Here is a 12357-nt window from a genome sequence, read left to right as displayed (position 1 = left end):
GTGAGCACCTATGCCCCATCTCTACCTGACACGAGGAATATAACTCAGAATGCTTCTCTGCCAGGTTTTCTCACACAAAAGACATTTGTTTCACAGCTGCCCTGAGCATGGGCGTGGTGCTGTTTCCTTCATGCTGGTTTCACAATGCAGAACTGCAGCCACCACCGAGGCAGTGGTGCACGGTGCAACAACCCACAGCCACAGCCCCAGCTCCCCAGCACCCATCAGCACCCACAGCAACAACGGGCCCACAGGAGCAACAGCAGCAGGAGGAGACTGGAAAGGTCAGCCTGCGCACCACCGCTCCCAGCCTCCCCACAGGGGCTTTTACCAGTGCCTGTAAGCGCTTTGTAATACGGTTCTTAATGTGAGTATCCCCCAAACCCATACTGATGGAGGGAGCACTGCTGCTGTTTAAAACCAGCACTTGAAGACTGAACCTGAAGAGTATTCAGGATACCTGGAGAGGGACAGAGATGTGCCAGACGTGGTCTGCAAATACGAGAGAGGCTGGAGTACACAGTAAAAGCCAGTATCTTTACTTTAGTGAATGCAGGATACAAATATTTTACAACAACCTCTAGCATTTTCTTAACCATTTGATAAAAAGTTCACTAGAATATTTATTGTATATTGAAGAAAAAACAACACATTCAGGGAAAAAATTGAGATTAACTTATTTTTTTCTTAAAAGATTCGTCTCAAGGATGGCAACAAAGTCCAGCTTGTGCCGCCAAACGGCTTATCATCATTAAACCGTGAACAGCTTCTTTGTGAACTGTTGACTACAAACATTTACCAAATACATAAATCTCTTTTAAAAAAGCCATTTTAAATATAGCAAAGCAGTGTTCTCTTGCACAGCAAAGTGAAGAAAGTTTCTACTAAGATTTAAACGTTTACATTTGTTAAGTCTTTCTTTCACATTCTAATTTAACTTCTTCCATGATCAATTGTTAGGAGTTATTTTGTTCCTTATTTACTATGTATTTCTTGTGCGCACAGTAATTCGCAAGTTTCTGATGCATTAGTGTCCTTTAAGTGAAAGGAAAGGCTAAAGCATTTTTCTCTGACGAATCCCTGATAACATGTATTTTTAAACACTACAGTGAGAGCTCAAAGATGGAGAGGTGATTTGTCACAAGAGCAGATAAAAATCTTAAATCATTCAGACTTGAATGGGTTCAGACTAGGATTGGATCCACTTGCAACTTCATTCAGTATAGTTAATTTAAAAAAGTATTTTTTACCTGTTCAAATACCTGTGCTATGTCTTCTTTTTTTATAAAACATTTTTACAATTCCTAAAAAAGTATGTTCCAAAGTCAGTTACTTGTTACTAAAAATCAGGATTCCCATTTATTCAACAGCATGAGATCCTCCCCTACCGCGGGAGGTCTGTGAAAGACTTGTTCTGCTGAGTCTGGTGGAGGGTCTGGGGCAACACGTGAACAGTCCCAGTAGCAGCTCTTAAGAGCTGATTATCTGGGGTTTTTTTAATACATTGGTGCAATTTCAATACAAACTCTAACCCTTATGTAGCTTTTTTTCTTTAAGAAAACAGTAATAGTACTGTTTAAAAACCTGCATAGAAATAAAGACTATTGAGATACAGTCAGCAAAGCCATCTTATAAGGCACACAAGAAAATAGACAGTAAATGTGAATGCAGAACTCCCACTCAGATGTACAGCAAAGTTCATATATGTGCATAAATAATGAAAAAATCACATAACTTTTCAGAGCATTAAAAGGTTCTCTGAAGTGGTAAGTGAATTCAGTCACTTCGGGAACAGAGGTGCTGTTAGAATGAGGCTCATTTTCCTCTATGCTTCCATAAACCGGTAACTAACTGCAGTAACTGGAGAGGAATTTGTTCCAAAGGTAAGTGGCTGAAAGGAACTGCAACCTGTACAGTTGTTAAAGTTACCATGACAACAAGAGCACGGTTTGGGGAGCCATATGTACTGACTTTGTTCTTGAATCACACATTAAAGCAAGCAGCCAGGTCGCTGTCCCCGCTGGATTTCCATTTCTCACACTTCTTACAGTATCAAGTAAATGATTTTTTTTTAAATTAAAAAAAAAATTAAAGCCCAGGCAAAAATTTAATAAACATCAGGGATGACATGAAGGGAGTTTGGATGACAGAATAGCACTGTAGTTTCTCACCCAGAACTAGAACTACCAGCAGTAATGAAATTCGGTTCCCAGTATGAAGGGAGATGCACAGCAAGGACCTGGAAACAGACCCCATTTCCACAAAGCAGGAACACTCCCTGACCCAAACCAGCTCCACCAAAGCAGGCCCGTACAAACCAGTACACCAGGCTTTTGACTCCTGCGACTTTTTGCTGCTCAAACACCCAGCTCTGCCCCCTTCGATGGGAGAAGTTGCCAGGAGAGGCTGCAGTGCCCTCCCTGTCCTTACCACAACAGCCAGACTGTGCCAGGTGGCTCCTCACCCAGCCAGGTACAAAACCAGCCCTGCCCCAGCCAGCTGCTGGGACACGATTCCTCCCTCTGGGTCACAGGAGCAGCAGAGGGGACCAGCAAATTTACTTCTGAGGCTGAGGTTTTATCCCAAACCACTTACCAACTTAAAAAACCTTTTGTGCTCATCTGATATGTGTTATTTCCCTATCAGGAGAAATCAGGTCAAGTTTTTCCACTGTTTTTTTCTTTTTTTTCCCTCCTCAGAAGAGGCAGCTTTAACATGATGCCTTAAAATGTGTTGTAACAGATTTTTTTATATTTATGCAGGATGAACTTAACACCGGATTTTTTTTTTTTTGCCACTTTGCTATTTATATACATATATATAAAATGTATAATGAAGCTTAACCATACAGCACAGAGATTACAATTTAACAGCACACATTCACCACCAGTGAGGGGGACAACCCCTTTATACACCCTCTGAAAAATCTGGATAATAATATTAATAATAATTAAAATCCAAAGAAAGTACAGTATATTTAACAAAATAGTAAATATTAAACAGTGAATACTCTACTTAATAAGGACCTCGCCTTTTTTCAAGTTGGCGTCAATCCACAAAAATATACTTTTTAATCTGGTGAACGTACAATACATAGGTACTTACACCAAAGGTGATAATATATTTAGGATGCTATATACACAAAGAGTTTGGCTCAAATTTAAATTTACATAAGTGTTCATGGCTTATTTTTCCCCCAAGGTTCCGCCTGCAAGTTTTTCCTTTTCATCTTTGAAAGCAAAAACTAGAAAGTCAAAATAAGATAAAACTATACTCTACAAAAAAGCTACAACATACAGCTTTGGCTTATATAAATAATTCATAGCAGAATGTGTTCAAAAGTACTGTATATAACTTTATATATAGTCTTCAATTCATTAGGGTATTGTTTTCTTTAATATAAAATATACATGAGCTAAAATCCATTTCTATATTTTTCAAAGGTATGAACGTAAAAACAAATTTGTCAAACATATTCCAATTATAACTTAATATATTAATTTTATTTTGTTAATGTTCTATTTTCTAGGCTAATATTTTCTGAATATTTCATGCGAGTTCTCTATGTCTCTCTTTCACTCATTAAAAAAATCACTTCTTTGACCCAATACACTATTTTTTTGCACGTGCAAAACAGGGTTTTTGTGTTGTTTTTTTTTTTAATTTCTTATAGCATCAGCCCTTCTCCATGCACCCTCTGCAATAGAGACCCATGCCAGGTTGGGTAATATAAAGGTCGTTTTATGTACAGTATTGCTTTCTTCTTCCTGCTTTTCTACTGCTCTGCTGCTACAAAGCATTATTTCTTAACTACAAGTAACCATACAGCTTGAATAAAACACACAGGGACATTACTACAGGCGAGCCCTCTTGGTTTCTGCAATCTAGTGTGGTAGGATTATAATGCGGGTACAATGTTTCTTTGCAAAACAGGATATATTATTAAAACAACAAGTCCAGGTAAGTGCCAGACTAGATCAATACCTACGGGATTGTTCTGTTACATTTTACCATGGGACAGCTGCAGCTATACAAGAAGTTTGTCGTAAGTGCCTGATGATTTTGTGTATGCTACACACACTAGCACATATATATGCATGTGGAGATATATATATGCATGTATGTATATACATATAAATATACTTATTTCATGTCCTTATTTATAAATTTAGATATGTCAGGACAGTTCATTTTGAGAACACAAAACTGAAGCGGCAGCACTGCAAGTTTATGTCACCCATGTGTCCATCCTCATTCGTTTTACCGACGGACTCTCTCTATCTTCGGAATTCGGAGGCCTTCCCAACACAACCGGTGAATGGAAATCGCTTCGCGGGTCTTCCCGATCGCTGCCGTCGTAGGAGCTGCTGGAGCTGCTCAGGCTGTCAACAGGAGAGCGACCCATTTCCTGTCGCGACTGCTGCTGCTGCTGTTGTTGCTGCTGCTGCTGCTGCGGTTGTGGCTGCTGCTGCGGGAACCCAGAGGGAGTTACACGGTCCCGGGGAGGTGAAATTGGTTCAGATTTTATGTTGATGTTTTGGTTGGTATTAATGGATAAATTTGAACCCTGAGATAGCTGGCTGCCAGTACTGGGAAAAAGAAAACCAAAAGGCAGAAATAAGAAAACACGGAAAAGGAAAAGAAAGTGACAATTCCTGTGTCTGTGTGATGGGGTGGTCTCGTGCTTCAACACCCTCAACATGAGTATGTAAATAAATGCAAGTTACTGAAGAAACAAAGCTGAAAAAAGCAGGTCCGAACACAGTTAAGAAGTTAAACCAAACAGAAATATTTCCAAACATTGAAGTTCACCACGCAGGTGACTCCTTTGTGAGAAGCTGGGCCTGCAGGGATGCAGCTTGTCAGCTCACACACTGACCTGACAGAAGGGACAAACATGAAACATGAATGCTTCTGCAGCCAAGAAGCACACTTGAAAGGCAATATGCCATCACCAGCAGACAAGAAATTAAAATGGTCACGTGCTAAATATTCCCCAGCACAGATTATTCAGCCTGAGAAGCAGCAGTACCGTGACGTTACCAGATGTACTTACACAAGAGAGCTGAGGGCTGCTGGACCGAGATGGTGCTGTTGCCAGGCAGATACCTGCCCCAAGGACAGCATTCCTGGGGAGTTGAACCCCTGCAAGGCAGACAGGTCTGCACTGGTCAAGGAGTAATCTGAGAGGGAAAAACAAATAAACAAGTAGTTTACAGATTTATTTATTTTTTATATATATATACACACACATATAAATACAAATACAAAGGCTTTCTGCCCAAAACAAATAAAGGCAAGTGACCCAAAGGAGTCCAAATGCAAAAACTTTGATGTCTGGGAGCAGTCCTCCTAACATCACCGGGAGCTTAACAGGACACGAGCCTCCAAATGACAATTTTTTTTGCATTTCTGCTTTCAATTCTTAAATGTTGCTCTTCGACTTTTTTGACGATTTTAGTCTTCTTTCCATATGAAATGGAAATTTCAAAATGAAACAGAGAGGGAAGAATTCATACAAGTCATTAGAAAGGAATGGTGTTTCTTGCACTGAATTTACTACAGACATCTTGACTCTGGTTCGGTTCCCAGATGGGAGGCAGCAGTTAGTCAGACAAGACGCAGATACCATTTAGCTGGCTCATGTTCCAACATAGTTTATCGTCCTACAACCTATATCCAAAACCAACCAACGGACAGCGTTGGCTGCTCGTCCTGGCTGCCAGGGCAGACAAAGGACTCTTGAAGGGCAGGGACTGGTGCCCATGCAGCTGCAGCCTGGGCAGGGGGCAGAGGGATGAGATGACCAGTCACTACAACCGGGAGCCTTCGTGCCCCCTCCGTCCACTCCACTTGTGCAGTCCTACGCTAACGCATCACACTCCCCCTCACCACACAATAGCTTCACTCCTTACTTTATGTCTGATTAAACTATCATCTCTGTATCACAAACATTTTTTGTTCTAAAACAAAAAATGTAATTATTTAGAAATACAACTTAAATGGATAATAGAAAATACAATATATTCCTAATCAACAGTCAGTGACTGGCTGTTACTTTTGGCTGGGCTATAATGCTTAGACCATTCTCACTTCATTCACAGAGGTGAAGTTATTTTCACTTCATCATTATCACTCATGCTTTTCTTTCAGGTTTTAAAACAAAGCCGCAAAAACTTGTCTGCTTTTAATTATTTTGTAATATAGCTTCCTTAAAATAATTTCTAGTCTCTTGAGAATGTGACAAAATGCTAGCAGCCAAACTTATTTTAACTGCCAGCAGATGAACCAAAAATTTTGCTGAAGTAGGGTTTGTGTTTTGCTTTGGTTTGGGTTTCAGGTTTTTGGGTTTGTTTTTTGTGGGGTTTTTTTTTTGTATTGTCCTAAAATAACAGCACCATTATGATTTCTCTCTCAAGATAAGCTTTCTTGAAAAATCTCCTTATTCCATCCACCAACTTGTTCGCTGTGGATAACTTTGAGGTTTCCCTACAGCCTACAAAGGAAGGAGAGCCAGTGCTGGCAGGGTATTGTGCTTTTTGGAGATGCAGATGCATCACTGCAAGAATCTTCCTGAAGACCTCGGGAATCCCAGCTGTATCCCAGGAGGTGAAGGTGCTTAAGCTGCCTTTTTTGTTTGTTTCATTTCTTCTCAGTTGACATTTTTATTGGAACTCTGAAAAACCCTCACAAGTATTTCCGCATAGACTCAGAAAGATTTTTCCCAAGCTGATCAAACCAAAGCCCTTTTGCAAGACTAAAATAAAAACTAAAAAGAAAATAAATACAGCCCTCCAATGACTAGGAAATGCACTCAACCTTCAAAGCAGCCAGACCTACGACAACCTGCAAGCGTAGTGAATGTAAACCCTTGAGATGGATGTGCTATTCTGTGCCAATGGGATTTCTGTAAGAGCAGACCTGAAGAAATGTTTATAGGAAGTCAGGTTCCAAGTATTTTTTTTCTTTACAATTATAGCTTTTAAGATAATGGACAATTAACTTCTGGTACTTTAGACAGAATGTGTCTGGTGACAGGGGTTTGAGGAGATACTTTTCCAAAGAGTACATATGCCACTACACAATTAGCTGCATTATCACTTCCTTAAATAATCATATATCTGCTAGCAGTAGAAGCAGGACACCAATTTCTATACAAGTGACTTGATACAAGAAGGAAAAGCCACACAGACGATAGTGTCTTCTATATGATGGAAACCATTACTGCTGTGACCCCAACAACAAGGTACCTTTGAGTTTGTGCCTTTGCAAAATAACTGACCTAAAGCCAGCAATATAATTTATGGCTAGAGATGCTCTGCTCGAGCATGAGTTACTATTTAACCGATCTCTGTGTTTTCTGAATATTTTTTAAGAATGCCTAGGCTGTTTTAGAACAAGTAACTCGATTCATTCTGGCCCTTCCTCCAGTAATCTGCAGAAAGAATACTTCTCCAGCAAAACAAATTATATAAAATAGTATATTTGTGCAAAACTGATATCCAACATTTTAATTAAGGATCTAAGAGCTGAATCTATCCCTTCCAGCCCTGAAAAAAAACCCCTATCAATCCAGAAAAACAATGTAAGTATTTAAATTTTATCTTAGTCCTTGAACTGCAACACTGAAATTGCTACATAAGTAGTGACTACCCTGAGAATAGCCAGATGACAATTTGGTTTCAACATCAAATTTCTTTTTGCAAATCCCCTGCAAGGCTCAATCTAATAGAAACCATTTTAAAGTGTTTGAAAAACACTAAAGGCTAAAAGCTTTTCACAAATTATTGCATTATCAAAGGAAATGGGCTGGTTTTTAAAATCATATCCCAGTGATAACAGCACTTGTCCATTGCGTAGGACACCACTGTCAATTGTCTTTGCTGCTTCCTGAGATTCAGATTACAGCTCCTCTCATCTTTTTGATGTTTTAGCCTGTTTTAGACATCAGCTCATAGGTTATTCTGGATGAGGGACGTATTCTGGATGAGGGATGCACACAACGCTGCTTCCTGAAACAACATCAGACTGCATGAGACGATGAAGGGATTTGTTAGATGGCAGGTAAAACTCTATATGGGTCTTCTGAGCAGGGACCAGAACTATTTCTTTACTTTAAACAGCCATTAAATGCAATATATAAACAACCTGGTCTAGTTGAGGGTGTCCCTGCCCATAGCAGGGGGTGGGAACTAGATGGTCTTTAAAGTCCCTTCCAACCCAAAACAGTCTGTGATTCTATGATCTTTGTGGCAAGTATCAAACCAAGTTCTCTATGTCCAGCAAATTTATACTTACACTTACAATCCAAAACAAGTCACCAAGTGTAATTCGAATTAAACTCTCGTTAAACTCTTATTGCAACCCCATCTCCTTCGTTCATTTCTTTAGACTTTATCCCTCCTGCAGGTAGTGATTATTTGCCTAAGTGTTCAACAATTTGGTTGGGTGCTACTGCAGTATGAATATTTACTGTTGCTGATGACTAAACAGTTCCTTTCGAAACGCAAGCCTCAGGCATGCCAGTAACTGCCTGGGGCAGTGCCTCCGAGTCAAGTCAGCGCAGAAAGTGGCTGAAGGGCAGTAAATGTCAGGCAATGACCACATTAACACAAAAAGACACAAATACAAAAAGATGCGAGTTGTTTAGCTGAAAGATGGCTACAAGTCTAAAGTAAAAACTATAGTTCAAAAAACCCGTAGGTTTTTTTAGCTTTCAAAGCTAGAAAAAAGTGGAGAAAAATGTATAAAATTCTGTCTTTTTGGGGGAGAAAATTATTATGAATGGATGGCTGCTCTATTCCATCTTTCAACATTATAGACTCCTGATGGCGCCCCTCCTTGCAGAAAATGAAAAAAATTACAAAACCTTTATATCACTTAGGTTTTGGCCATTTTCTACAAACCCTGAAGGTTGGTGGTGGTTGGGTTTTTTTTTTTTCATTTGTCCTGACCTTTGCACAAGAGTAAGAACATTAGGTCACTGACAATAGAGCAGCACAGTGTTTTTTACCCTTTCTTAAATATATTCTCACAGAGGTGCCACCAGCGTTGCTGATGGGCTCAGCTTCAAACAGCAGCAGCAGGTACGTTTTGAAGCTGGCTGAAAAGCGCTCAGTCTGACACTGGGGCAGCTCCTGATCTATTCTTAGAGAAGCCACCCCTGCAGCATGTGTATCCCCATCCCCTTCTCGCCCCCCACTACCACAACGTTGCCATGTAAACCCAATACAGTGGCTCCTTAAGGAAAAGTGATTTATTCCTTCCTAGTACACCCTCCACTGCCTCCCAGCTTCCCAAGTGTCTCATGCCTGCCAGCTACTTGTGCACAGCCAAAGATGATACAGCTCAAGTGAAGAGATGCTACTGGGGAATCTCCTCTACTGGGGATGTGGATATTCCTCGATTCATGGAAAGACAACAACAATACTCTCAAGCCCTTCTGCCTAGCCACAGCTGATCAACTATAAAGGGAAACTCTGTAGTGTAGCTCAGTTCCTAAGAGATATCATTGCAGAAAAAGAGCAAGATTTTTTTTTTTTTTAGAATTTGAAAGTCTATCAAATAGACTTAAACATTGCCAACACAGTGGTCCCCAGTTCAGAAATTCCCGTTTTAACAAATTATAGCACTTAGGTTTGAATGTCTTAAACTTCCTCTAAAAAGGACAGCAAAGTGGAGAATTATTTCCTTTGTTTTCCCTTTTAGTTTTAACCAATAGCTATTTTAACTCTGACGTACAAAGTTTATTGACAGTTATCTGCAATGTAGTTTTTCTGCAGGTGCATTTGAAAATTAAACTATGCATCACAGATCAATGGTAATCAACCTGACGCCATCAAGGCTGCAGCCTTTCAAGGAAATGATTACAAAATTTCCTTCACTGATTGCACACAGGGTCTGTAACAAATAAAGAACCTTGAGACTGAAGTCATAATTATCTCTATTGGTATAGAGACAAAGTAGAAGGCACCACATCTTGAACTACTTTCCAAATTGGCAAACCAATTATCACATATTACCAAATTCCTTGCATCACACCCATCTTGGATAAAAAGTAGTTTTAAGGTCCTTCAGATAATACGGCATTGGTGAAAAGCTGGCAATGCCTTCCCGCGAGTCCCCACCTCACTCTCGATAAAACTACTGAAGAGGAGAAGGCACTATCTGGGCCTTTCTGTAATGAGAAACTGGTAGAATCTGATTCCCTCCTGCTGTTGGAACTGAGCAGAGCAGAACAAAAGGGACTGTATGCTCTGAAGTATCAACTATTGCTTAAGTATGAGGCATTTCAGTTCTCAGATGGATAGCTTCAATGCTACTGCTGTAAGCAAAGTATTTTAGTGTGTCTCTGTATTTGGCTGTGTGCAATCTGACTGAAAGCTTCTTCCTGATGTCAGTCTCAACATTTACACATTTTACAAGCTAAAGGCTCATTTTTGATGAATAAGAGCCTTCACTTGAACTGAATAGGAAAATAAAGTGAAGTGTCACAGAAATGCAAATTTTCTAGGCTTATGAATCACAAAAGCCTTGTACATCTGACAAATCAAGCCATTTATTAAAAACAATGCTTACCAGTGTTGTAGGCAGTGGGCATGGCCGAATATACCAATCCCTGCGGAGGCAAGCTTGGAGTTGTCACAGACACCACAGGGGTAGCAAGAGGCTGTGTAGACTGAGAACTACTTATCCTTTGGGTATTCTATAAATGATTAAAAATAACAACGTGTTTTGTGATATCAGTTAGAAAAATGGACAATCAAGTGCTAATATAAAAATAGCATTCAATTAAAATGTGTTTCTTCGCTTTATTTTTTAGATACAAATACATCCTTTTTCACAGGATAGATTTTCTAAACAAACCAAAACATTTCACGACAACCAAAATGATCTTGGCAAACTGAAATGAAAAATTAAGACTCACTGGTCTGCTTCCCATGCATGCAGAATTCAATAGTGTTAGAATTATAGGACATAAAAATAAATGTAATTTCTTAGGGATATACACAACAATTCTCAGAAGTTCTTAAGTGATTTAAGAGTTTTAGTTGTATTTTTAAAGGGGTTTTAGTGCAGATGGTGAGGTGCAGTTCCACCAGAAAAGAGTCTCCCACTTCCCAGTTGTTTATCCAATTTTCGAAATTTTAGCTGCCGGTTTTGACACTGCGCTGACTACACCTGTCCTGAAAGGAACACAGAGATCTTCTAAATTTGTGTTGATAAGACTTCAGCGATAAAATAAATCTTGCTGTTCCCATGGTTCCTGAGAAACTGAGAGAGTACTTGTTATAATGCAGATATATTTCAAAGCAAACGACACTTGAGTTCACACAGAGCAACTGTGCTTTTTGACAGGAAAAATAGCTAAACTAGATTGTCTCAGATCATCTGACTGTAGGCACAATGTGTCTTTTTAATAATGCTCTTTCTTTCCCATATACCGGAATGAACATCTGTAGCAAACATATCATTCAAATTAAGCTCTTTAACCGAATTTGCTGTTTAGAAAATGTTGTATTAAAGACTGTGAACACCACCGGACCCCAAAGCTGCTCTGTCATAGAATGCACTACTCTTCATAAAGACAACTTAAATCTTTCTTCAAAATATGTAGTTCAACACCATTTAACCATGCCAGATACTGTCAAGAACAGGAAGTGCTACATTTTTAATTTTAAAACAACAGATACTTAAGTTTTACCTACAGAAGTCTTAAAAATACTAGAAGTAGTAGAAGTCTCTATATTTCTACATTCTTACAGAACCATCCCCAAATAAGGGAGATGGATTTCAAACTGCATACATGTTTAAAGCAAGCCCCTCTCTAACTCTGAAAAAATATTTGCTACAAAAGTAGCAGTTTTTCATCTTTTTGGTACAGTTCTATTTCCTAGACTGAAGTTACTACTGCTTTTTCCTTATTTTGGACAGGTATACAAGTATTTCAATATCTGCAGCGCTTAATTTTTTTCCCACTCTGATCTTGAGGGAGCGAGTAGTATTAAAAGTGCATGATTCCCTTTATAATAACAGAATGAGCAGGTACAGAAACAGGGCTGTATTCAATTTTAAGCTTAAATTTGTGAAGATTAATTAAGGGCTATCAATCCTTGACTTGTATCCTTCCAATTTTAAGGAAAAAATATACCACAGCTACCATATTAAAATTAGCTACAACCTTCCACTGGCTACCAGCTTCTGATATCAGTTTTCTCTGGCTGCTGTGGAAAGCCCACCTTTGAGCCTCCTAAGAATTTGGAGGCTCTTTGGCATTTGTTCAGCAGATGTACCCACTCTGCTTCAGAGCTCCCACATGTCAAAGCTCGAAGTCACAGAGAAAGTCCCACTGATTTT

The 12357-nt window shown here is 39.3% G+C and overlaps 1 protein-coding gene across 9 annotated transcripts in view; it reads right to left on the bottom strand.

The window, feature by feature from the left end:
- Window positions 1-518: 518 nt before the first annotated feature.
- The window catches only part of MEF2A (myocyte enhancer factor 2A), a 92267-nt gene continuing 80428 nt past the window's right edge, over window positions 519-12357 (bottom strand). For all 9 annotated transcript variants that reach the window (XM_054837522.1, XM_054837523.1, XM_054837524.1 and 6 more), the window contains 3 exons: window positions 10579-10705; window positions 5057-5183; window positions 519-4589 (listed from right to left, as the gene is read on the bottom strand). In XM_054837522.1, coding sequence (XP_054693497.1) covers window positions 4229-4589; window positions 5057-5183; window positions 10579-10705 — 615 coding nt within the window. In that variant the 3' untranslated portion in view covers window positions 519-4228. The remainder of the gene's footprint in view (window positions 4590-5056; window positions 5184-10578; window positions 10706-12357) is intronic.

Source organism: Grus americana, chromosome 10, assembly GCF_028858705.1.
Source record: "Grus americana isolate bGruAme1 chromosome 10, bGruAme1.mat, whole genome shotgun sequence".
Lineage (NCBI taxonomy): Eukaryota > Metazoa > Chordata > Aves > Gruiformes > Gruidae > Grus > Grus americana.
Note: the sequence above shows the minus strand (reverse complement) of the source record. Positions and strands in the feature narration are given on the sequence as shown.